Below are 27,383 nucleotides of genomic sequence, written 5' to 3' on the forward strand. Positions count from 1 at the left end.
CCACATACACGTGCGTTTAAATATTAGAGCCGTGCACGCACACGTCACGCAAGTGTGCCGTCTTTTATAAGGATATGTATATTACAACGCGTACGTCCACGCCTACGTAATAAGGAATTAAAATTAGAAACTATATGGAAAATTAATTAAAAAAATATGTGTAATAAATAGTTTTATTTCACCTGTATTGACAGTTAAGGGGCCCACTGATTAACAGTCCACCGGATGGTATCTGCCTGTCAGTTGTCCGGAACTGTCAACTTTTTGTTCTGACAGGCCGATTCCTTCCGGCGGACTGTTAATCAGTGGGCCCCTTTAGTAATACCTAACAGTATCTTAGATTGGTATTCCACCTGTCCAATATCTTGGTCCAATGTGTATTTGCGTCGCACATTTTGCTTAATGAGAGAGTGAGAAACAATGCACATTGAACAAAGAAATTGGTAAGGTGGAATACCACCCTTATTGACAATATTGACAATAATACAGTAAAATATGTAAAGTATATATTGTTATTGGTTATTTTAGTTTGACATTTATGCCACGGCGAGCAAAGCAACACTTAGTTATTTATGAAGCGGGCCAGGTATCCAAAATGATCTGCACACCTCGTGGTCTCTTAGGAACAAAGTTGTTCACAGGACATTTTGAACACTATAACCGCTTAGAGTCGGACCAAAGAAAGACTGCAGCGGATTTGATAGTCCACGCAGCGCAAGTGTCATTTATACGTCATAATTTCATAGAAGTTTGACGTTTAATAATAATATAACACTGCGTGCTATCAAATCCGCTGCAGACTATTCTTGGTCTGACTCTAGCAACTTTTGTTGCAATTTGCGAGCTGCAAAAGTGCATACCCGTTTTATGATTGGAATTCATTTATTAAGTGGATACGCAATTTTGCAGTTAAGTATACAGTCGCCATCAGACATATCGGAGCGGCCGAGGTGCTCACAGATATCTGAACACGTCTCTATTGTCAGGGCGTTACAGTGCGTGTTTAGATATTGTGCACACTTTGGCCGCTCCGATATATCTGATGGCGACTGTACATTTATTAACTCGGTCACTCCGCTCGCCGCGGCAAATGGAAATGTCAGTATGTGAACGCAAGATACATGATCTTTTAGTAACACTGTACATTTTTTTGCATTAGTAAACTAAGTACGATTTGCTACTTTACAATCAATAAAAAGTCACATGGCATGACACTTTCGCTAAATATCACGATCATCACTTATGTACGTATGTTCTTATTTATTTTACAGTATATTACGATTATCTTTTTTTTATCTGTTATCTGGCGCATTACGATACCAGGTGCTATAATAAGCACATTACGTAACTACGTCGAAAATTTAAAGGGCCATATCCATTCGTGTTGTGAAATTCGCCACTCGTTGCGAATTTCCTATTTTTCGCACTTGTAATTGTAAATAACTAAAATATGTACAACAATGTTTTTTTTTTAATTGGTTAAGTCCAGTTCCTGATATTCTATTGAGCCGGAATTTAGTATATAATCTTACTTTAGTACTATATCCAATTTGCCTTGATGATAAAGACTGCAGGACAAGGGAAGTTTGTAATTAAGTATAGCTTTATTGGGTATCGGCTTGTTAGAATCTTCATCGTTTTTGTCTAAATTAGCTATTTGTAATGTTGGTGGTGACCTTAAACATTAACAAAATTAAGCTTAACAAAAAGTACGGAACGATGGGCGAGCCCGACTCGCACTTGTCCAATGCCCAATGCTGCCCTTCTAAGCTAAAAAGCGGTATTTGAAAATACGTCCTTTTAGCTTAGGAGGGAAGGACGTATTCTCAATGAAAATTTTATGCAAATACCGCTTTTTAGCTTAGGAGGGCAGAATGCTTTATTAGTGTCGGGTTTAATTTCTAAACAGGTAGGTAAGTCTTCAATAACTTCCTCATATACTTCCCTTTCTACATTTGGATGTCTAAAGTTAAGGGCTCCGGTTGTGCCTCTATTTATACAAAATATTTCTCTTCCTGCTCTTTGTTGGCGTCCTCCATAACTTCGAGACTGCGTCATCACTTCTGCCCCGGTACATGCTTTTACTTTATTTTTACAGCCTTTAGGATCTAAGAGACGGTTGATAAAGCTTTTTGATAGCACTATTTTCATCACGATCGCCATCTACTTTACAAAGTACACCTCTACTTTTATGACATGTTGAAGCTGTGTGGTTTATACGTGGTGTTTTTTTTTATTTTTGAAGTGAAAACTTCTTTAGCGGCGCTGTGCACTTTTTGTGATGGGGAAAACATGTTAAACTCGCGACAGGTCATGTCATGTCGTGACCGTAAGATTCGTAAGACGGACACGTGACCTGATCGAAAAACTGTTACAATGTCATTGAGTTTTCACTTCTGCCGGCACTCCCGGAGTGCAACTCGTTGTTTTTTTTTGCCGCTTCGGGTGAAGTTGAAGTGAACCACGAGTGAAGTGGATTAAAGATCAATCGTACCGATTTTCATACTTTTAAGTTAACACCATTTGTTGCGATTATTACCACCAGCATTATTTTACTGAATTTCGGGGTGTACCGCTAGGACAATATGGACGACGCATATAGCATTTTATTTAATACATTTTATAGCAGTTTTGGATCAAAAATTTACTCCTAACCGAGCGTTTCTTTTATTTTTTGCCATTTTTATACATTCTGACCTCTTTTGCCACTTTTGTGTTATTTCTACTCAGAATTACGAGCTCTTTCGATCCTAATGGGATAAAAAAATGCCCCAGAGTTTTTTCCTATTGTGTTACCGTTTCCCCATATGCTTTGTATGGCGATAACAAATAGGAAAGTTTGAAAAATGTATGGAAATTTCAGGGCACTTTTTTCTCCTATAAGGATGAAAAGGGCTCGCGATCCTGACTAGAAATAACACAAAACTGGCCAAAAAGGTCACAAAGGTCACAATAATAAAAATGGCAAAAAAATAAAAGAAACGTTCAACCAACAATGACTGAATGCGGTATTTTTCGAAAGTGCCATTACCCGTCGAGTACCCTGTGTCAGAAGGGAAAACCTTAACGTCTGTTATGAAGGCATCATCCCCTGGCTCCGTTTCCACTGTGCGCCCTGCCTCCTGGAGTGGTTGCCGCGGGCGCCTTTATGCTTCTCCTTGCGTTCGCGGTTCGCCAACACCTCCTTGTCTTGCCCCTGCCCGCGGGGCTTGCCCACCACGTCCCTGCAAAGAGGGCTCATGTTGTAGTTTGGTTAACCTTTTGACCGCTAGCACCACCCCATCTCGTCCCTTGGGTGTCGTATAAGGCGACTAAGGGAAAACTGGCGACAGATATGCATATGAGCAAGGCTCGCCCGTATCCTTAGCGGGGTCCTTGCTCACAAGAGCTGTGCGCGCGCCACATCGAAAAAAAAACCTTTTGAACGCCATAGACGGCAAGTGACGTCAACGCAAAATCGTGACAACGACGCCAAAGACGGCATTTGACGTCGATCGTTTTTTGATGAAAATCTACTGAAAAACACCCCCACTATTAGGTTGGTATTATTTATTCACAAAACTAAATTTTTATTTTATTTAATTTTATTTAACGACCGGTCTGACCTAGTGGGTAGTGGCCCTGCCTGTGAAGCCGATGGTCCTGGGTTCGAATCCCAGTAAGGGCATTTATTTGTGTGATGACACAGATATTTGTTCCTGAGTCATGGTTGTTTTCTATATGTATTTAAGTATTTATATATTATATATATCGTTGTCTGAGTACCCACAACACAAGCCTTCTTGAGCTTACTGTGGGGCTTGGTCAATCTGTGTAAGAATGGCCTATAATATTTATTAATTAATTTATTTAAATTTTACCCCCGTGACGTCAGTGGAACGGCAAATGGATGCGCCGTTTGGCGTCCAAAAGGTTAAGCTACTCTAAAGCCCGTCACAGGCGAAGAGATAATATATCGGCAGATACCGACAGATATCAGACATCGGTTAAAAGCTAATTCTGGCGTCAGTGCAGTCCATCATTCTGGACTTTTTATTGATAATATTCGTCAGTCCATTTTGAATGACAGAAAACTGATAGGAGACTGATCGTGTAACCTCTTTGTGTCATTCTCGCGTCAGTCACCGTCCATGCAACAATGGAATAATGGACGGGACTGACGCCAGAATTAAGGCTGATTTAGACGGCACACGAGCTCACATGCGATTTTAGTTACATTGCGGACTGTTGGTTACGTCCAATTTCAATTCAACAATCAAAAACCGCAATGTAATAAAACTCGCATACGAGTTCGCACGCCGTCTAAATCAGCCCTTAGCGTGTAACCGATGTCTATTGTCGTAATTTTATCAGTGTTTTGTCAGTCTGGACTGATCGTCTAACCGTGTCCATTTTCCATCATTCTGGCATCAGTTAAAACTCGAATGGACTGAACTGACGCCAGCATTAGCGTGTAACCGATGTCTTAGACTTAGTATCGCTAAGCACCACACACGCAAACTATACCAAAATATATATCGCTGTCTGTCTAGCACCTATTTGTGAGCTATAACATCTTATATAGGTACCTTAAGATGCAAGCACCATAGAACCACAGCAGACCTGTTGAACGAGATGTAAATAATAGGGTTTACTAACTTGTTAGACGGCGGTGGAGGCCGATGGCCGCCGCGGCCTCGCCTGGCCTGGTAGTTGGCCTCTCGCCTCGCTCGGATTTCTTCAGGGTTTTGGCAGAAGTCCATTCGGTTCCGCGCGTTGTAGCTAGATGGCGCTGGCGTCGGTTCTGGTTCGTCTTCGGATGAACTCTGTAGATTATAAGATATATTTATATAGTTTCTGTATAATTTATGGCAATTTTATATGCATAAACCAATTATGCTGGCTCGAAGAGGATTTTGGCCTATCAGAGCATCTTGGTATTCGTTCTAATATGGACTCTAGGGTGTTGTAATAAGGTTACCTCTAGCTCTTGACGTGTCTGCAACGCTCTTGGCGTGACAAATGGTCTCCGTTCGTCGGTGGGGTCTGCTGGGGCGGGCGTTACGCTATAATAAACTCTATACTGTTGTAATAAGGTTACCTCTAGCTCCTGTCGAGTATGCAACGCTCTTGGTGTGACAAATGGTCTCCGTTCGTCGGTGGGGTCTGCTGGGGCGGGCGTTACGCTATAATAAACTCTATACTGTTGTAATAAGGTTACCTCTAGCTCTTGACGTGTCTGCAACGCTCTTGGTGTGACAAATGGTCTCCGTTCGTCGGTGGGGTCTGCTGGGGCGGGCGTTACGCTATAATAAACTCTATACTGTTATAATAAGGTTACCTCTAGCTCCTGTCGAGTCTGCAACGCTCTTGGTGTGACAAATGGTCTCCGTTCGTCGGTGGGGTCTGCTGGGGCGGGCGTTACGCTATAATAAACTCTATACTGTTGTAATAAGGTTACCTCTAGCTCCTGTCGTGTCTGCAACGCTCTTGGTGTGACAAATGGTCTCCGTTCGTCGGTGGGGTCTGCTGGGGCGGGCGTTACGCTATAATAGACTCTATACTGTTGTAATAAGGTTACCTCTAGCTCCTGTCGAGTCTGCAACGCTCTTGGTGTGACAAATGGTCTCCGTTCGTCGGTGGGGTCTGCTGGGGCGGGCGTTACGCTATAATAGACTCTATACTGTTGTAATAAGGTTACCTCTAGCTCCTGTCGAGTCTGCAACGCTCTTGGCGTGACAAATGGTCTCCGTTCGTCGGTGGGGTCTGCTGGGGCGGGCGTTACGCTATAATAGACTCTATACTGTTGTAATAAGGTTACCTCTAGCTCCTGTCGTGTCTGCAACGCTCTTGGCGTGACAATTGGTCTCCGTTCGTCGGTGGGGTCTGCTGGGGCGGGCGTTACGCTATAATAGACTCTATACTGTTGTAATAAGGTTACCTCTAGCTCCTGTCGTGTCTGCAACGCTCTTGGCGTGACAAATGGTCTCCGTTCGTCGGTGGGGTCTGCTGGGGCGGGCGTTACGCTATAATAAACTCTATACTGTTGTAATAAGGTTACCTCTAGCTCCTGTCGTGTCTGCAACGCTCTTGGCGTGACAAATGGTCTCCGTTCGTCGGTGGGGTCTGCTGGGGCGGGCGTTACGCTATAATAAACTCTATACTGTTGTAATAAGGTTACCTCTAGCTCCTGTCGTGTCTGCAACGCTCTTGGTGTGACAAATGGTCTCCGTTCATCGGTGGGGTCTGCTGGGGCGGGCGTTACGCTATAATAAACTCTATACTGTTGTAATAAGGTTACCTCTAGCTCCTGTCGTGTCTGCAACGCTCTTGGTGTGACAAATGGTCTCCGTTCGTCGGTGGGGTCTGCTGGGGCGGGCGTTACGCTATAATAAACTCTATACTGTTGTAATAAGGTTACCTCTAGCTCCTGTCGAGTCTGCAACGCTCTTGGTGTGACAAATGGTCTCCGTTCGTCGGTGGGGTCTGCTGGGGCGGGCGTTACGCTATAATAAACTCTATACTGTTGTAATAAGGTTACCTCTAGCTCCTGTCGTGTCTGCAACGCTCTTGGTGTGACAAATGGTCTCCGTTCGTCGGTGGGGTCTGCTGGGGCGGGCGTTACGCTATAATAGACTCTATACTGTTGTAATAAGGTTACCTCTAGCTCCTGTCGAGTCTGCAACGCTCTTGGTGTGACAAATGGTCTCCGTTCGTCGGTGGGGTCTGCTGGGGCGGGCGTTACGCTATAATAGACTCTATACTGTTGTAATAAGGTTACCTCTAGCTCCTGTCGAGTCTGCAACGCTCTTGGCGTGACAAATGGTCTCCGTTCGTCGGTGGGGTCTGCTGGGGCGGGCGTTACGCTATAATAGACTCTATACTGTTGTAATAAGGTTACCTCTAGCTCCTGTCGAGTCTGCAACGCTCTTGGTGTGACAAATGGTCTCCGTTCGTCGGTGGGGTCTGCTGGGGCGGGCGTTACGCTATAATAGACTCTATACTGTTGTAATAAGGTTACCTCTAGCTCCTGTCGTGTCTGCAACGCTCTTGGCGTGACAAATGGTCTCCGTTCGTCGGTGGGGTCTGCTGGGGCGGGCGTTACGCTATAATAGACTCTATACTGTTGTAATAAGGTTACCTCTAGCTCCTGTCGTGTCTGCAACGCTCTTGGCGTGACAAATGGTCTCCGTTCGTCGGTGGGGTCTGCTGGGGCGGGCGTTACGCTATAATAGACTCTATACTGTTGTAATAAGGTTACCTCTAGCTCCTGTCGTGTCTGCAACGCTCTTGGCGTGACAAATGGTCTCCGTTCGTCGGTGGGGTCTGCTGGGGCGGGCGTTACGCTATAATAGACTCTATACTGTTGTAATAAGGTTACCTCTAGCTCCTGTCGTGTCTGCAACGCTCTTGGCGTGACAAATGGTCTCCGTTCGTCGGTGGGGCCTGCTGGGGCGGGCGTTACGCTATAATAGACTCTATACTGTTGTAATAAGGTTACCTCTAGCTCCTGTCGTGTCTGCAACGCTCTTGGCGTGACAAATGGTCTCCGTTCGTCGGTGGGGTCTGCTGGGGCGGGCGTTACGCCGTCAGAATCGTATGTGTCGTCGTATTCATCGCTGTACATCGCTTGCTCGTCGCATACCAAACTGAAGTAAAAATTCACTTTCTTTTAGTATATATCTTAGATAGTGGGCGGGTTTATTGCATTGTAGTGGGCACACAGTACACGCACACTCCCTTAGTTTACCCCTATATAAGCTTTTACATTGTGTTATTCAATACATTATAGATCTATACTCCAAGCAAGTAGTTTTATTTAACACCCAACACTACATGGCGACTCTGCCAACGCAGCGCTTTGCGCGCTGCCTACCACGATCGTAATAATAGCATAATGCATAAATCTATTTTTTTATATTTAGTAATTAAAACTTAAATCTATCATTACAGGTTTTACCTAATGCGATAGATAAGCAACAAACCAATAATCAGAGTTATTGAATTGAATTGAAAGAATTAACCCGTTAACCGACAAAGACGTCAACTGACACGCGCAGGCAACCTGTGGGTGTCAGTCAGCTGATGTTCATGTATTCCGTCAAGCTCAAAAGACAGGTTTCCGATAACGCGCCGCGCACGATAGGTGTGGCGTTCATAGGGTTCATTTTGACCCCGCCGAGCGTAGTGGGTCCTTTGGGGTGATTGAGACCGACGATAATTAAGACTAAATTGAAAATAATCTAGATTCGAAAATCGCGCTGCAAGCGCTGGTGGCCTAGCGGTGAGAGCGTGCGACTTGCAATCTGGAGGTCGCGGGTTCAAACCCCGGCTCGTACAAATGAGTTTTTCGGAACTTATGTACGAAATATCATTTGATATTTACCAGTCGCTTTTCGATGAAGGAAAACATCGTGAGGAAACCGGACTAATCCCAATAAGACCTAGTTTACCCTCTGGGTTGGAAGGTCAGATGGCAGTCGCTTTCGTAAAAACTAGTGCCTACGTCAAATCATGGTATTAGTTGTCAAGCGGATCCCAGGCTCTCATGAGCCGTGGCGAAATGCCGGGATAACTCTGAAATACTCACTTATACTTGCTATAGATATCCACCCGCTGCCTAACATCGCTCTTATCGTCCAGCAACTCCTTAATATTCTTATGCTTATCCTTCCTCTTCCCCACATGTATTTTAGTTAAGTCCACGTCGTCTCGAGTCATGATGTCGAATTGATCTCCGTCGAACACGTTCAGTCTTTGCACGCCGGTCTCTAGGAATTTCTCGTCGAGCAGGTCTTTTGGTATGATTGGAAGGGACTGGTCTAGACCTGGAAATTAAGATTAAAGTTAGGAAAGTATAGAATAGAACTATATTGCCGCAAAACTAGGTGACCACTCCGGCCACCCGCCGGCAATATTGCATTATCACCGGTTTTTTATACGTAAGTACCTACCAGATTTGACCCCAACTCCAACCTCAGAAAAAGAAAAAAAATCTAGCTTCTAAACTAACTCAAGTAACAAAACGTAATGTAAATCTTGTAAAATGAAAGAAAACAGCCAACCTTACCTCTTAACGAAGCATCCAAAGTATCCTCCAATATACTATTAATAACCCTCTCCGAATTGAAACCATAATGCTCCAAACATTTCAAAATAAATCCATCGCCCAAATGCGGTAGAATATCTCTCACTTCACTGATCAGAGACTCCTGTCTGATGTCTACGGGTATTTCATTGTCTGTAGCCGGTGGGGGGTTAGGGGGGTCGGGCGAGGGGTCCGAGTGGCCGTTGGTGAGGGGTGCGGGGATTGGCTCGTCGAGGTTGGAGTATATTGCTTGGAGGATGAAGTCCGTTTTCACTGGGTCGCTGGGTATGTATAGGAAATGTGACAAAAAATGCATACTTAATCACATAATTAGTAAGGAAGGGTGGTATTACACCTGTCCAAGTTCTTTGTGCAATTTTGTCTCACTGTTTGCTTAATGAGAGAGTGAGACGCAATTGACTTTGGACAAATATATTGGACAAATGGAATACCACCCTAAGGTAGGTATAGACTTTATTCCCCAGGCTTATTTTGGGGGCTTTTAATTTGGAACTACATATTTTTTATTTCTACATATAAGAGTTCTTTCTATCTTGTTGAATGTATACTAAACTTGTTTGCCACCTTTAAGCAATAAAAGAAATATACAGAAAACCGTCGGCTCTAAAAGAGCCAGTGTTAGGGCCAATACAGACCAACAACTGCAACGTCGGCGTGCAGTTCTCTTACAAATTGCAGTTGGGTTGCAGACCGTCTGCGACTAGTTACATTTTTCATAAATCAATCGATAAGCTTTTTATTATGTTTAAAAGGATACATATCAGGGTATGCCACCCTAAGCATCTCCAGATCCTCATGAACGGGGTAGCAAGCATGGTAGTCGCTGATGAGGAGCCGCTCCGAAAGACCATCCATCATCACAGCCAGGTAGTCTTCCACGTGCGCGCTCACGCTGCCTCTGAAAATATAGATTAGTTCAAAATAAAATGAAAGATGGCGCTGTTCCGTGTGGCAAACTTCCTACATCGCGCTATTAAGATTTTTCTTGGGATAATGACTTCAACTTATACAAAATTTCAGTTTAGTAACTGAATTGATCGCTAGATGGCTGTGTTCCCTGTAGCAAATATTCTACATCGCGCTATTAAGATTTTTCTTGGGATAATGACCCCAACTAGCATATATTTTGATTAAACTAATAAGACGCAAGATGGCGCTGTACTCTGAAGCGAAAATTCTACATTGCGCTTTTTTGCATGGGGATTGAATCTTCCCGAAACGTAAAATGGAAATTTCTTTATTTCAGACAATATGTTCGACTTTTTGGATTTAGTATCAGTAGTTTTGATATTTACTCACTCTCCATTCAATATGGCGTTCTTATACACCGCCAGCATTTCTCTGAATATGTCGATGAGCTCTGCGCGCGCCGTGTCTATGTGCCCCTCCACTTCTGTGCACGCGACGCTGGTTTCATCCCCCACCTCTTTGAGCTTATCGTACAAATTCGGTATGCCGTATTCGTAGAGTTGCACTATACTGAAAAATATACAATATCGATGTAGATATGTACATTTTCATATTTCGTGTAAGAATTTTTAAAATAAAATAAAAATGTTAATATTCACCGCATCATTTTAGGCTGCGTTTCCACCAGAGATGTGCGAGGGATATGTTTGTTAAGAACCAATAGAATCACTGCACGCTGGACGAGGAAAACAAATGAATATCCATCCGCTTTGCATTCTCGCACATCTCTGGTAGAAACGCAGCCTTAGGATCGAACTAACATATATTTTTGAAGTAAACAAAGTTAAATGTTTTTAAATTGGAATTTTTTTTTAAATTTTCTCCACTAACTTATAATAAAAGATATAGTTTATATTTATGTTCTAAATAGATATATTTTTATTCAACTTACCTATTTACAAAATTAGTCTTCCTAAATATCTTAACCCCCTTAGGGTACGCTTCCAGAAATATCCTCAGTGTCATCGCCATATCCAACAAGTGTATGACCAAATCCTACAACATAAATAATACCATTAAAGTTAAAACATTTTTAGTACAGACGTAATTCATAATTTTATTATTTTCCTTCGTATTTACACGGAAACGTACGAACGTGTCTTACTATTTCAGTCAGTCGGCACAAAAAGTACTGAGGTTGACTGAAGTAGCATGACAAATACGAACGTTTCCGAGAAAATACGATGGAAAACAATTATGTTAGTTAGTTCGTTTTTTTAGCATTAGAAATTAGGTAAACAATCTTGATGTGTCTTTTAGTTTCAACACATTTTAAAAATAAGTTACGGCAAATATGTAACAATTATGAATCTAATACGATCATTTATATTCTTCTGCTTTCATAAGTAATAGTTATTGATTTTTAAAAAACGTTTTTCAATTAAAAGGCATGTCAAGATCGCTTACCTTCTTTCTAATGCTAAAAAAACATACATCTATACAATAGCAATAGCGTTTAGAATAAGTGGACGTTTATTTAATTACACAAACGGGTCTACCGCGATATAATTTCATTGTTTTTACCTTTAATTCCGACATTTCAGGTGAGTTGCACCAGCTGTGGTCACGGAAAGACTGACGCTGAAATAGCTGCAATTTCTTTGTCTACCCCGAACATTTTTATAAACTAATTTCGGGTAGTTTAGTGGTGTTTTATTAATATCTCCGTTGACATTTGTTGGGACGTCAGTCTTTCCGTGACCACAGCTGGTGCAACTCAGCTGAAGGAGGTTATTCGTCGACCGCCATATTGGTAACATCGCCTCGTGATTCATTTCTTTGTTTTTGCTCATTAATGTTGTTTAAAGTGTAATATTGATAGCGTATTATGCAGTAAATTAATGTGGAAGTGTGCAGATAATGGAAAATTAATCATGAAACGCGTTTAACCACCATTCTGGCGTCAACGCCGGGTAGCCCACGAGGGTCCTTGTAAAGTCCAGCTATCACCTTACAAGAGCTCATAACCCTAATACCGAACAACGTCGTGCTCTACGAGCATTTGGTATTTCTACCTCTAACCGTGGCTGGCTAGAGCCCTAGAGGCCATAATTTGATAGTTTTATACCGTACACTGGCTAAAGTTTATTTATTACAAATAATATTAATTCGATCCCACGTGGGATCCACTTTGACGTTGGCGAAATCATCGACAGTATCGATGGAGCCATATTACCCAAAGATTGATTGATTGATTGAACTCAGCTGAAACGTCGGAATTAAAGGTAAAAACAATGAAATTATATCGCGGTAGACCCGTTTGTGTAATTAAATATGTGTACAAAACGCGAGAGTTTAAAGTGTTATAAGTGGAAGTTTCAAAAACCGTACCTTTAAAATACTAAACGTGAGGGGTCCCTGTTCCTTGCTGTTGGGAGGTCTCTTGATCTCGCTGAAACCCTCGAAGGTCTTGGGCAGGTTCGGGGGGTCTACGGCGTCGTAGTCTTTGTTTACTTGCAGGATTATGTATTTGAAGGCCTGTGGGAGAATTATTGTGAAGTGAGTATGGGAAAAGTTTGAAATATCATTTGATATTTACCAGTCGCTTTTCGGTGAAGGAAAACATCGTGAGGAAACCGGACTAATTCCAATAAGGCCTAGTTTACCCTCTGGGTTGGAAGGTCAGATGGCAGTCGCTTTCGTAAAAACTAGTGCCTACGTCAAATCATGGGATTAGTTGTCAAGCGGACCCCGGGCTCCCATGAGTCGTGGCAAAAATGCCGGGATAACGCCAGGAAGAAGAAGAAGAGTATGGGAAAAGTTTATTTAGGACATAGATTCGAATACGCTTTAACAAGTTATCTTAAGTAACTTCAACTTTTGTCTCAATTCCGTAATTGGAGATCTTTCTTTCGGTTAGACCTATAATTCCTTATCTTTAGGTATTTAAATAAAAGTAAACAAACAACTTGTACATTTTCGGGTAGTTATAACATTTTTTAACCAACCGAATATAAAACCGCCTGGATCTTTCACTGAACGACCTGACTTTAACCTACACTATTTGATCATGTAATGTTTTCATGTACCCTCAACTGGCAGACCTTTGATGGTAGATTTTGTTTACTTTTATTTAAATACCTAATGATGCAGAGTATAGTAGGGACATTCCTGTTTATTCAACCTTCAAATATTTTTGGCAAACGTAAAGTGATTAGTTTTTTTTTAAGACTAAATCGTGCATTTACCTCGATCTCGAAAAGCGAGAGACTGTTTTGTGAAGCGAGAGAGATGGACTGTTTTGTGAAGTCGGTTGTATATTTGATAGTTTCAATAAATATATATAGGGAACATCTTACACAGATCAACCTAGCCCCAAACTATGCAAAGCTTATACTATGGGTGCTACGATATACATACTTATATACAAAGATTACAGCCATGATTCAGGAACAAATATTTGTGTTATCAAACAAATAAATGCCCTTACTGGAATCGAACCCAGGAGCATCGGTTTCGCAGGCAGAGTCGCTACCCACTCGGCCAGACCGGTCAAGTTTGGTGCTCACCTCATTGACAAAGGCCACGGCGGCCGCCGCGTCGCCCTCGTACCGCGGCTGCAGCGTGAACACGCTCTCCAGCACTCGGGACACGTGCCTGTGAACAATAGTTATTTGTACAACAAGAGATCAAAGATTGATATTTCTTCGAGTGCTTATTTTGAGTCCCGTGCAAGCGAAAGATTCTATAATAGAATCTAATTTAGAATCTTGAGCGTAGTAAGGGATTCAAAAGCGCACGAGATGTAAAAAACTTTGATCTCGTGTAGTACACAAAATTTTTCACCCTAAGCAGTAAGAACATACCTAGAGGGACAGAGATAATAGAACCCAAATATACTTAAGTATATCGAACTTGTATTAGACCCCGCATGTTGAAATGACATTTGACTATAAAGGTCACTTGAATGTCATTTTGTCTCACAGCAAAATCGCATTTTGCTCACTGTTTTTAAGAAGCAAAGTACCCTTGTTCGAGCTGCTGAGGTGAAAATATATAAACATTTATACCGGGGAGGGGCAAATATGAAATGTTTCTGGTCAGAAAACTATTAAACTTTTGAACGTCACAAACGTCAACGCAAAATCGTGACAACGACGCCAAAGGCGGCATTTCGTTCGTTTTTTGATGAAAATCTACTGAAAAACACCCCACTTTTAGGTTGGCATTATTTATTCACAAAACTTAATTACCCCGTGACGTCAGTGGCACGGCAAATGGATGCGCCGTTTGGCGTTCAAAAGGTTAAGAGTCACAAGAACTTAGCCGCCGCTTACGCTCTCATCTCTCATAACATGAAACAAAGCATAAACATGAATATAAGTAACATCTTTTTCAGGTCTTATTTTTTTTATTGCTAAGACATTGTATTACAAAGAAAATGAAGGGAGCAGAAGTAACACTCGATATGTTCTTCTATTAACTCAAAAGAATTCATATTTATAAATGTTGCCGTGTATTTTTATGTCACTCTAAATGTTATATTAACTTGTGAAAGAGCCCTTGAGGCCTACTTTTGAATTTTTAAGTGCTATTGACTGTGTGGCGAAGTGAATGGTGCGGGAAATCCAAGCATCTGCAACGTATGATATCGGAAAAAATAATTTTCATATGCCGGCTACATACGTAACGATAAATCGTTGCGATAAAACTGTGCAGTCCGACTGTGCAGATAAATCGAACCGCCTGTATGACAAATCGTTACGATAATCGACAACGATTTGTCCGACTGTGCAGATAAATCGAACCGTGTGTAGGTACTTCGAGCAACACGGAAGGGAGGCGGCATTCGCACTATTTCCCCTCTGCCGAGGTACAAGATTAGCGCGTCAATCTAATCTACCGCGGGTAATAAAACTAGTTGCACTTGGATTTTTCACTAGACCGAGTCCAGACGCGCGCGTGAACACTGCTACGCAAAAATGCCTGTTTGCTCGGTTTTTTGCTATAAAAAGAGGTCGGGGACATCAAATTTACAAAAAGAAAATGTTACATTCCACATGTAATTTTTTTTTTACATATCATACGTTTAATTACATTTAAATACAATTATTATATTTTAGTCTCAAGTATTTGTTGGATTTATCGATTTTGATCACTCAGTACAAATTGCGGATCGGTCGAGCGACAAATCCGACTTCTCATCTCTCAGAATACAATGACATACTTCAACGAAAATGTGTTAGTGTGCGTGTTGTGACACTAGTCACTCGTCCGTACACAAAAAGAGAACGAGGTTTGCAAGATTTGTCTTTGACGTGTGTCATTTTCTATGTATTTGTGTCGTCATTACAGAAGGCCTACCGCGAACCACGTTTGACGTGTTGCCTCCCTGTCACACTTACGTATGAATTTACAAGTGCCATAGAGAGGCAACACGTCGAACGTGGTTCGCGGTAGGGCCTCTGATTGGATTTTGTATGTAAGTGTGTGAGAAGTGCGACTGTGTGCACCTTCCCCCCGCGAAAAATGGCAGAAAGATTTGTACGGTGAGATATCGCTTGGGCCCCTCCCTTCCGACGTGTCGGAAGCCGGTGTTGCTCGAAGCGTGTGTATGACAAATCGTTACGATAATCGACAACGATTTGTCATACACACGGTTCGATTTATCTGCACAGTCGGACTGCACAGTTTTATCGCAACGATTTATCGTTACGTATGTAGCCGGCAATAGGAAAACATACTTGACAGCTGTCAAATAACTATCAAGCCCAAAACCTGCCAGGGTGGTGCCCTAGTCATGCACATAGCGAATAATTACCTAGTGTTGTCCACGCCATACACCAGACACGTGTCCCATAGTATAGGTATCGTAAACACGAAATTGTCGTATATGAGATCGGCCATGTATTCTTTACTTATCCACTGGGACTGAAAATAATAGACTTGTTTATTTATTTATAGGCATAAGTGTAAGGCCTGAGTGGACGCTCGAGTTGGGCGTGCAGCGGGGCGGGGCGTGCGGCGTGCATGTTAAACAAATGCAAACATATAGGAGCGGCCTTAGTGCACGCTGCTCACATCACTTGTGAGCCCGACGCCACGCTGCACGCCCCGCCAAACGCTCCGCTTCGAGCGTCCACTCAGGCCTTACACTAACAGATTTGTCTATGGAGTCAACTGGATGTCATACATTATGAACCACTTATGACAGTTAAAGCTGAAGGATTCTTATGAAGAGGAAGTAAAATTGTAATATTGCACTTGTAAGGGTATAAAAAAACATTTTTAACAACTGAAGGTACACAAAATAATTAAATATTGACCAGACACTTGGACGATTATTGTTTATATTCAGAGAGAATATAATAATATTTATTTATACGCAATTTCGACTTTAATGACATAATTACAGTTCCATCTCACCTTACTCTCCTTATTAGTAATAAGCCTGCTAAACACAACCAGGATCAGCCTCCTAATTTCCCCGTACAGTTTCTGCACGTCTCTACTCTCGTGTGGCGGCATGTACGGCGGGCTCGCTTCCTGCAGGAAGGACACCAGCGAGTCCATGCACTGCGGGTGGTATAGCACTGTGCTCCAAAATCTGCAAAGTTATACTGGGCTTAGACAAGTCAGTCAATCATTGAAAAAAAAATCTCTTTTTAAAATTTTTTTATTATCCTTCTTCTTAAAGTACGCGGAAAGCACAATTTTTACGAGTCCGGGGGTCGTTGTAAGTAAAATCTTAAGAGCGCGATGTAGGATTTTCGCTATATTAAACGGCGCCATCTAGCGTAGGGTTTCTAAAACTAAACAAAATTTGTGTCGCTGGTGTCGTTATAGCAAGGGCGCTATTCAGAATTTCAACTACACAGATAAGCATCATCTAACGTGAGATTCGTAAACTAAACCGAATTTGTATGTCACTGGGATCATAATCGAAAGAAAAATCTTAATAGCGCGTTTCAGCTTTTTAACTACACGGAACAGCACCATCTAACGTGTTATTCGTGTACTAACCAATATCTGAAAAACTATTGTTATAATTTTATAGATGATATCCAACTAGATATATGGAAAAAAATTACATGTGATGTTCTAAACTAAGAAGCCACTTCAGATCTTCCAAGTATCCCTCCATCCGAGTCTTCCATGCATCTACAGCACCGAGAACCAGCCCACTGCCCGACGGAGGGCTCTCATACACTATCATCTCTCTTGATTCCACCCAATATGGGTCCTGGGAAAACACAAGGTAAGCCTTTATTATAAGCTGTATCATTCAAAATTTAAGGTCTAATTTAAAAGGCTACTTTCCGGCTCAGCTCGACGACCGGTCTGGCCTAGTGGGTAGTGACCCTGCCTATGAAGCCGATGGTCCCGGGTTCGAATCCTGGTAAGGGCATTTATTTGTATGATGATACAGATATTTGTTCCTGAGTCATGGTTGTTTTCTATGTATTTAAGTATTTATATATTACATATATCATTGTCTGAGTACCCACAACTAGACATGTGCGCCGCGCCGCCGCGCCGCCGCCGCCGACGATTTTTCCACGCCGCCGCCGCCGATAAATTTGACCGGCGTATAATCGGCGTGGGAAATTTTGATACCTATCGTGTCTATTCCATGTTGCGTAGTGTGTAGATAGTGTCAGATGTATAATTTAAAGACCCTTATATGCTTTTTCGCTTATTATTTGCCAGTGAAGCAAATTAGCATCATTTTTGTCGTGGCGATGGCGGTGTTAGCTGTGATAACGATTTAGCGTTAATTTAAACAAGATTTACAAGATCTAGTTTCTGGGTCTCAGGTCATTATTTGATATTTTATCGCACAGCTTTTTTGTACAACGCATTTTGTTTTACATCAATAGTCTCTTTATTGTCAATTTAATCAGTGAACTAAAGTCAAGAAAATAGCAGGTTCATATCCTAGGACATAAACATGCTATTTTCTTCTTAGAATCTTCAGCAAGCTGTCACTACGATTATAATTGTGTATTTTATGAGTTCTTATATGATGCTGGTGACAGGCATGAGGGTCAAACAATGTCAATGTCATCATATGTTAAACTTCAGTTCAGACAAATTTAAAGTATTTATCATTATTTCGTAACAAATCCTACGTGAGGCGACAGCGGCTGGGAAAAGTCAATATTATAGATTTAAGGCAACTTAAAGAATTTTTTTATTGTGTTGTTTTATGTGTATTTCGCTTACGAAGCAAGTAAAAATACTGCCTAAAATGTAGAGTTTTAAAGTATCCTTTTTATTTTAATATTTAAACATACCGTTGGTAACCGTTAGGTTGGTATTTGTTATAAATGGTTGCCAAGTGATATGCCGGGATATAATTTTCGGCAATAATTTAGAATACACACATAATATGCTTTGGATAGCGAAGTAAATACTCAGAAGGCTTTAATGTAGAATTTCTACAGCCACGTTCTCATGCAGTATCAAAAATTATGTCACGCCGATTTCACGCCGATCACGCCGCCGCCGCCGGTCACAAAATCATCGGACGCTGCCGCCGATGATTTTGCCATCGGCGCACATCTCTACCCACAACACAAGCCTTCTTGAGCTTACCGTGGGGCTTAGTCAATTTGTGTAAAAATGTCCTATAATATTTATTTATTTATTTATTATTTATTTAATTGGTTTTAAGTCTTTATTACACAGCGGGCCTAACACTTTCAGTGCCAAGAGCCCCAATTCCAATACAAAATGAACCCAACTACTGGGTTCCTGAAATAAGTATGTACAAGTTGCGGCAAATTTGAAAAAAATTGGATATGTTATGAGAAATTTCTATCTCCATACAAAAATATACTCCATACAGAAATATGAGGATTTTCAATGTAGACATTTCACAATCCATAGCTTGAGTGTTATTATTTTTGTTACAAGTTGTGATAATTTCATACATCCAAATCTTATCATTACCATATACAGTGAAACCTGGTTAAGTGGGACCTGGATAAGTGAGAAACCTCTATAGCTGGGACTCATGGTGCGGTCCCGACACTTTAGCACTGAATTACCTCTGTTACTGAGAAAAAACGAACCTCTATAACTGGGATTCGTTGTTGTGATTTTATAGTCACATTTACCTCTATAATTGAGACCGAGAGTGTATTTTACCTCTTTTACTGAGACTATATTTATAAGATTACATTTTCCTATTTGTTTTTTTGAATTGTATAGGGAATTGACTTCTGTATCTGAGATAACGTCAATCTATGACCTCTCTAACTTGGACTTCATTGAACAATTTCCGTATTCTTACTAACTCTTAGTCTATCCACAAATTCCGCATTTGCCTAATTGTGTCTAAACAACTTCAAGTTTGATTTAGTTAATTTATGTAAGTAGTTAAAACTATCGAAACGAAAGCTGAAATTTTGATACCTAACACGAAAAAATATTCTTTTATTTATTAAATTTCTAATACGCAATGAAGTCCGTATCAAATTTAATTTAATTTTGAAATATCTATCCCTTGGAGAATGATTCAAAATAAATTCAAAGAAATATTTAAACTGACTTTAAAAATATTTAAGGACAAGGATTATTTTACCTTATTTTTAAAGATAATTAGTAAATACCTTATTAACCACCTCTATAACTGAGACTATATCCTCTATTCTCACCTCTATTAATGGGACCCTCTGTAAATGAGACAGAAATTTATTTGTACCTGGCTAACTGGGAGCCTGGGTAAGTGGTAAACCTCTTTAAGTGAGACAAATTTGCTCGTCCCTTGAGATCCCACTTATCCAGGTTTCACTGTAATTCCGTGAGACCTACAAAAATTATTAATTTCATAAACTTATTATGTAAATAGTTTAAGAACTTCATTAATAAAAAAACATATACTAACATGGTATATTATAGTATATAGCAGGGATGACCATTTCTTCAGGGGTCTGTTCATAAAATAATTCCCTTTCTACTTGAAAAAAAATAAATAAGTCGCACTCCTGCATTTTTATATATTTTTGTCCATAATGTCCATAGCAACAGCGAGTTTGGTAGTTTACAAATGCCCTATGAGTGCGTTCATATTGCACAACCTTGTACAAAAATCAAAACAAACTACAATGTCTCACCAACGCTTTGATTTGTCGCATAACGCCCGAATCCGACACCGACAGCAATAGCCTCTCGGCTGGCAAGTTCTGCGGGTTCTGAAAACGATAAAAGTTTACAGTAAACCAAATTAATTAACTTCGATAAAAAGTTATTCAGTTAGTAACAAATTCTCACCGAAAATTCAACATTTTTGTTACTCATCATACGTATACGTATTTAGATAATTGAAGGTACTAGTTACAAAATTACGATATGAAATTTTATTTTCAATACACTTAATGGACTTAAATAAATTATTTAGCAGACTTCGTTCTTCACGTACAAAACCACGATTGCAATATTCAATTTATGTCAAATTTGACATTATAATTTTTGACAGTCTTGATGTTTCGTCGAAATCCCCTAGCACGTACGGTAATTTCAGAACGTCCTTGTCTCTGGTCGTCATTTTGTGTTCTTGTCGGAACGGAACGCAGCCATAACGAAATGTCAAACAATCAAAACAAGACTGTTACAAATTACGGTTTTGTTTTAGATAATAATTTTGAACCTTTAATTTAACTGTTAAATTGATTCGTATTTTATAATGAACAGGTGTGGTGTCGATCCAAAAGTGAAGAAAACACTTGTCAGGAACGTGGAACATAAAGTTAGGCCTACTGCGCGTATGAAAGTTGTACACAACGTTGAAAATACCCCGTCCACTGAAGACCCGTCTGCATTACAAGCAAAGGAATTAGATGAACCAACACTTTGTTCGAGTGAATTATTGGCTAATTATTTATCTGGAGTTAAACATTCTCTTCCACCACCCTTATCTTCTAAAGATCTGTGTGAAAGTAAAACAGAAATATGTACCAAGGTAAGTGTAAGTTAATTATGCTGATGCTGATAATATCCAGTCGGAATTTCGGTGTGGACTGTATCTATTTTGTTGCCTATTAATCATAATAGTTTGATTTGACATCTATTTCTGTTTCAGATGACTAAAAAGCTGAACTTCCATATAAATGACCGAATGTACAAGGACCTTATAGAATTAAATGCCACTATTGAAGACCAAAAGACAAAAAGAGATGTGCGGCCCTCAAGCAGCACTAGCTCTGTTAAACGGGATACAGAGCCAAATATTGAAGACTTTTTTGAAGAAGAGACAGACATAGACACACCGCCTAAAATAGCTGTAATAAAACCTAAATTCAGACGTATCCGGAAGGTGGATGATGGCGAACTACACAAATTAGTTGCTACTTTTGAATGCTTATGACATGCATATGCCATTGAAAACATATGCTAAACCTGTTTCAATTATTAAAAGTTGTAATAAACTATTTATATAACATGTTATTTATTTTATTATGTATAGGCATATGGGCCACAGCCAGTGAACGCATATATTTAGTATGGAAACCGCCTTTAGGAACATTACCGTTCAAATTCTCGGGCCAAATTAGCACACATACACAATTAAGCCTACATTCAAATAGGACGACGCGTTTACAGAGCCTGTAATCAAAGCTGGTAAACAAAATAAGAGTCATCTTTATTACTCTAATGGTACATAGCTAAGTGTAGATGAAATGCATATCATGTCAATAACTACCAATCAGCGACATTAATCCGCTAATAACCTTCTTGCTGTACGTACTGGCCGCTTAGAGTTCGCGGTTCATATTTGATTAGAATATGACTTGGACAGGGATAGGTTTATGCCATACAGTGAAGAACCAGTCAAATAATTCACGTATAATAATTTAATGCAGATTAAAAGATAACTAGTTAAAATGTTGTTATGACATGACAGACTAACTCAACATAAGTAAATATATATCATTGTTGTATAAATGTATTCCGCTATAATAAGTATTTTGTATATTTTATTATCTATCTGTATGGCAGTGCGAAGTCACGTTCAGGTATAGTCTGTCCGTTTTTCTAAGATCAAGTACGCCACAGTAAATGTATGGCGAACTTGATCTTAGAAATCGGACTGGCTATACAGTCTGCAAAATTTACATGGGTACAAGAATCGGGTCAAAACTATTTGAACAGGCGGAGTCACAATAAATCCCCACTTTCAGTTCAGAATATTTTATATGTATATAGCCGGTCAAGCAAGTTTGTCAGTAGAAAAAGGTGCAAAATGAAAATTTTGTATGGGACCACAGCCGTTCGCGCGGTGTACTTTCGTTTGGGCCAAATACTTTTCGCCAAATTTCACTTCCCAACAAACTTATCGCAATAGTTTCATTTCCCAAAGGAACCTTTAGCAAAGTGACACTTCGCATATAATTTATTTGGTCAAATAATCATTTGGCATGATTCTACTTTGTCAAATTGTATTAGGACAAAAACTTATTTAGCAAACGTTTTTTATTGTCTAATATTATATTCCAAAAAGATGTTTGGTCAAAATTGTCACTTCGCAAATTTGACAAACAGGCATCTCTATTTAAAGTACTTTTTGTAATGCTAATATAGGTACGTTAAATTCTACGTAATTTGGGTGGGTTCGGTTAGGTTTGAACTGCGATCCTCACAAAATGGAACCGCTATCAGAAAAGTGGGTTAGGTTAAGTTAGAATAGAACTGTGACCCTCACAGAATCGAAATGCTATTAGAAAAGTGGGTTAGGTTAGGTTAGAACTGCGGTCCTTACAGAAACGAAATACTATGTACTAGAAAAAGGTCATCAAAGTGGATTAATTAATTTAATAGAATAACGAGAAGTAAAGAATTTGCATGACATAAGTATTAAACTAAAATGTGGTTTACATATTGGTGGTTATTTAATATTTTTGGGTTACAATGATTACTTTGGTGTTATTTGCTTTAATAAAATAGCAAGATGTAACAAATTTGGCTATCATTTTACATTAAAATGGAGTTTTAATTTTAGTGATCATTTACTACATATTTTTGGCAGTAAGAATGTTTTTTTTGACGTTACATTTTACTATGTATATGTAATGATCAATTAAATACCAGACAAATAAAATTCTGCAGCCTCCTCTCTATTGGTATGTAAATTATATGCCACGCAATATTTTGGGACATGGAAGTTATGCTTAATGATACATTTGACTAAATAATATTTGGGAAAATGAAACTTGTCTAAGTAATTATTTGCTAAACAATAACTTGCCAAAAAAGACTATTGCTAACTAAAAATTTGCGATAAGTTGTTTTGCCAAACATTTTTTTGGGAAATGATAATTTGGGAAACATAGTTTGGGATGTGATACTTTGGGAAACGTTTTTGGCCCATTCAATAGTAAACCCAAATGTATCATTAAGCATAACTTACATGTCCCAAAATATTGCATGGCATACAATTTACATAGGTACTAATAGAGAGGAGGCTGCGGAATTTGCTAAAGGTTTCTTTGGGAAATGAAACTATTGCGATAAGTTTGTTGGGAAGTGAAATTTGGCGAAACGTATTTGGCCCAAACGAAAGTACACCATTCTAGATATCTTGCCAGACATCCACTCAATTTCATGTCTCTCTAATTGGACGCTTTTTTCCATAGTTCTCTGCGAATAGCATCTTGTGGGAATCTGAATGGAAAGTAATGTAAAATGGCAATACCAAATTTGATTATTAATTTGAAATAAGTAGGTAGTTTTTTTATAGCTCCATCTCATGAAATAAAAAAGGAAAATACAAATCTGTAAGAAGGAATTTATTTATAATTATATATAAAATACCTAAACCAAACACAAGTTAATAAAATAGTCTACTTCATTTGGCATAACACCATCCCTATTATCCTCGCAATTTAAAAAGTCGTATGTTGTTATGAAAGTCGTATGCAGTTGTTACGTTTTAGCTTAGCACGGTAGTATTGAAAACAAATCGTCATGTTTTTTCCAAATTTTACTGAAGTTATCTGTTTACTACAAGTGAAAAGTGATTCCACTGTCCTTGGTATGAACTAAAATAACTTCTGCAGCACTTCACGACACATGAATATATTTTTAATTACAAAAAACGTTGTTTTTATAAATCAATTTAGCCATTTGTCACTGACTGTCATCTCGGTCGCGTACTGAGATTGCCAATCGAGCAGTTTGTAAGTACCGCCTATCGCGGGGTAGTTTGCGTTGGGTCATAATTGAGCGGACAGAATACTTCCATGTATATCATTTCGCTGGCCACAGCCCATTACCGCAAAATTGCCAAAATTTCTCTCACACTGGGCCATGGTCAAACAACCGTTATTTGGGGTTGTAATATTATCATTATGTGACATATATGTATTAAATACATTGTATTGTAGTTTTCTGCTACAATTAAAATAAACAAATTTTCTTAAGAGAATCCTGAGATTTCACAGAAGCCTTTCAACTTATTTAAGATATTATCAAAAACGCCAGGTTAAATATGTCTAAATATTTGTTTTGTATATTAACCTCAAGTGAAACTAATAATTAATTTATTGAATTTTATTCTCTTGGTTTTTATATTTTATTTTAATATAAAAAAAATACATATATTTTTAAGCGTTTTAAACAATAGCTTTATTTTACTCTGTTATCAAATCTTCCCACCATAGACAAGGCTATATAAAGGAGAGAAGCATCTGTCCGTTTTCTGAACGCACCCGCGCCGCGCGCCGACTCGCTCGTTCTGTAGAAAGAGAAGTTCGTGCTCCGTCTCTTCTTTCACCTGCATTTTGCCAATAATTTTGTTTCGTTCATTCAGTCAACTTCCGACATTTCTTCTTTGTGGTTGTGCCCGAAGTCGTCTAGTCAAAACCCAGTGGGAATAAAATTCTCTGTATAACAAAAATAAAGGGAATAATCTATCGCTATGGCTGAAAAGGAAATAATATCAAGTAATCAAATTAATAATGATCAATTCTTTGAAGGTGTTGAAAAGCTAATAGAAATTTGGTTTACACCGGCTAAAAATGCGGATTTGAGAAAAATTACACGGTAAGTTTCACTTAGCAATAAAATGGGAAATGATGAAATAAAACTTCTGTTAACTTTATGGATGCGATTAAATTGTTAGTAGGTATAGGTTACCGGCATTTTACGTGTTCATAGCCGGCTGAATAGTTGGTTCTTAATAGCAACTTGTTCGTTAAGTTACGACTTACGAGAGAAGTTTTCCTCTTGAATTATTTTTTTTTGTGTATTCTGCCACTAGCTGAGTATGTTTGTAAAAAAAATAGATGTGGAACGTTCTGGAATCAGCTGTTGTCGGACGCGGCCGTTGGTCGGTACGTTGGCCAATGGCCACCACCGCCGGTGCCGCGATGTTCGAAAATATTTTCTCCTGATTAGAAACCTAACAGATGTTCTCTCGTTATTTATAAACAAGCTGTGGGTTGTATTTAGATTAGCAGAATTAGATTTATAATGACACTTGGTAGTTAGAATACCATGTTTCCTATTGCTTAATTTGTTGGAGTCTTATCAAAGCAGACTTAACCTGTACATATTCTTAAAAAAAATAGATATATAGATATAGGCTCATATTTGATACACAACCACTCTGTAATATGTAAATAACAATCTACAAAGAGTTACTGATTTTTTTAATGTTTATTTTATTACTTTACTACCATTATCAGTCCTTAACCTTTAAAAACCAAATTTTGCCCATGTGAATTAAGCAAATTCCATAAAAGGAAAACAGGTATATTATGACATTTTCAACTAAAAGGTACTACTTTGTTGGTTGTTGATAAGGTTGATTTCAAATTTAAGCTTTATGGAAATAGCTTTTGGTTAAAAATGGCACATATTCTAAGTAAATTTTTTTTTATCATGACATCAGAATCTAGACTGTGATTTTTTAACTAGCATTGTAACTTATCTATGGTGTTTTTCCTGCAGCCAACAATGGGAGAATGTGCTCAAGATTGTGCGGTGCGAGATCATCTCTTTCACACAGAGCGAGCAAGTCGACGCCTATGTCCTCAGGTTAGTCTTAATTCAGCATTATTTTCAATTCATTTCTATTGACTTCTTCAACCTAGCGTTTTCCCGGCCTACTTTGCCCGGTCTTCAGTATCCTCAGGTGTGAGATTGTTCTCTGGTTGTTTTAGTCTGTTTACTAAGGTAATTTTTTGAGAAATAAGTCTTAGGGATAAATTGGATTTAACTTATGTCTTTTTAGAATTTTCGATCTAATTTTACAAAATAAAAGCCAAGCTATTCATACTTAACTAAATATTATCTGTTCATGGCATTTTTATAATATTACTGCAAAAAGAAAGGTTTTTTGTTGTTTGATCATTCAATTACAATTCGAATTTCTTTGTTAGATAACTAATATTTATAACTAATACTTCGAGTGTTACATATATATCTGTCTATAGCTACTATTTATAACTAATATTTCAAGTGTTAACTATCAAAATGCTCTCACAAGTTTAGCATATCAGTTATCTCTATTGATCCAAATGTATTATAAGTACCATGAGTAGAGTATGAGATATCAGTAATTACATCATACATTAACAAGATAAGGATTATGAAAGTTCCACTCACTTGAAGAGATTATCTCATGTGATGTGTCAAATTAGACAGAATTTATAACACTATAGATAATATTACAGTTTTACACACATCACACATCTCCTAAGCTGGAAGTGATCCCTTATAGGGTGTGCCTTTGTACCTCAATTTCTGTAAATTTTATATGAACCTGTTTTTGTACATTAAAGTGATAAGGTATTATTACTAAAATTGTTTTTTAAACTGTTAAAGCAGCTATCCTTCTCCAAATCTCAGAGAAATAGGCAAAATAAGATATAGTCAGTATAAAAGTGACACCTAATAATAATTCAGTGACCTCTATAAGTACCTGGTTCTACTATTATTTGAATTTGCAGTTAACTAAAGAAATATACCTACTTATAGAAAATATTGATTTAAAAATACCATACACAGCATTTGTGGTTGGCCTTGATAAATATAGTACATATATCATATCAGTTTTACTAACGCTTGGGCACATTTAATCTTAAATTACATAATTGTTGATTGGACGGCAGTTCATAGATAGCAATAATAGGTGTAATTATCAATACAGCACTACAATTACTAAACAATAAATGGGTGTCTCCTATAAATTTACCTTAATTTAATTTTTCTATCATTATTGTTGGCATTCTCTATAAATAATCGGCATTGAAAAGTACTAATTAGTGTTTTTAAAATAAAACAAGACCGAAGTACTCCCATAAGTGTTCCGTGAACAAAGTTTTGTACGGAACATACTTATAAAAAAACCGGGCAAGTGCGAGTCGGACTCGCGCACGAA

At 39.0% G+C, this 27,383-nt stretch overlaps 3 protein-coding genes across 3 annotated transcripts in view; 2 read left to right on the forward strand and 1 right to left on the reverse strand.

The window, feature by feature from the left end:
- Positions 1–201: 201 nt before the first annotated feature.
- Positions 202–20,436, reverse strand: LOC134672779 (activating signal cointegrator 1 complex subunit 2). The gene is made up of 15 exons (XM_063530720.1): positions 20,276–20,436; positions 20,119–20,196; positions 17,089–17,240; positions 16,424–16,604; positions 15,819–15,928; positions 13,567–13,654; positions 12,389–12,535; positions 10,950–11,053; positions 10,388–10,567; positions 9,846–9,986; positions 9,050–9,348; positions 8,570–8,807; positions 7,481–7,628; positions 4,639–4,805; positions 202–3,224 (listed from the first exon to the last, which is right to left on the reverse strand). Exons 1-15 carry the CDS (start codon positions 20,303–20,305, stop codon positions 3,074–3,076), a joined length of 2,214 nt encoding a protein of 737 aa, XP_063386790.1. The 5' UTR covers positions 20,306–20,436; the 3' UTR covers positions 202–3,073.
- A 165-nt stretch (positions 20,437–20,601) lies between these two features.
- Positions 20,602–21,432, forward strand: LOC134672802 (uncharacterized). The gene is made up of 2 exons (XM_063530762.1): positions 20,602–20,963; positions 21,084–21,432. The coding sequence occupies exons 1-2, from the start codon at positions 20,688–20,690 to the stop codon at positions 21,366–21,368; spliced, it is 561 nt and encodes a 186-aa protein (XP_063386832.1). The 5' UTR covers positions 20,602–20,687; the 3' UTR covers positions 21,369–21,432.
- Positions 21,433–24,682: 3,250 nt separating this feature from the next.
- The window catches only part of LOC134672810 (S-adenosylmethionine decarboxylase proenzyme), a 71,948-nt gene continuing 69,247 nt past the window's right edge, over positions 24,683–27,383 (forward strand). The window contains exons 1-2 of the mRNA XM_063530770.1: positions 24,683–25,042; positions 25,952–26,038. Of these exons, the coding sequence (XP_063386840.1) occupies positions 24,918–25,042; positions 25,952–26,038 (212 nt within the window). The 5' untranslated portion in view covers positions 24,683–24,917. The remainder of the gene's footprint in view (positions 25,043–25,951; positions 26,039–27,383) is intronic.

This window comes from Cydia fagiglandana, chromosome 17, assembly GCF_963556715.1.
Source record: "Cydia fagiglandana chromosome 17, ilCydFagi1.1, whole genome shotgun sequence".
NCBI lineage: Eukaryota > Metazoa > Arthropoda > Insecta > Lepidoptera > Tortricidae > Cydia > Cydia fagiglandana.

Excerpts from the sequence above, each read along its gene's own strand:
- LOC134672779 (XM_063530720.1), bottom strand. The coding sequence starts at position 20,305 with ATGATGAGTAACAAAAATGTTGAATTTTCG. Across the intron at positions 15,929-16,423 it reads TTACTAATAAGGAGAGTAAG|TCCCAGTGGATAAGTAAAGA; the intron begins GTGAGATGGAAC and ends TATTATTTTCAG. Across the intron at positions 3,225-4,638 it reads CCTCCACCGCCGTCTAACAA|GGACGTGGTGGGCAAGCCCC; the intron begins GTTAGTAAACCC and ends CCCTCTTTGCAG.
- LOC134672802 (XM_063530762.1), top strand. The coding sequence starts at position 20,688 with ATGAACAGGTGTGGTGTCGATCCAAAAGTGAAGAAAACACTTGTCAGG. Across the intron at positions 20,964-21,083 it reads AAACAGAAATATGTACCAAG|ATGACTAAAAAGCTGAACTT; the intron begins GTAAGTGTAAGT and ends TTTCTGTTTCAG.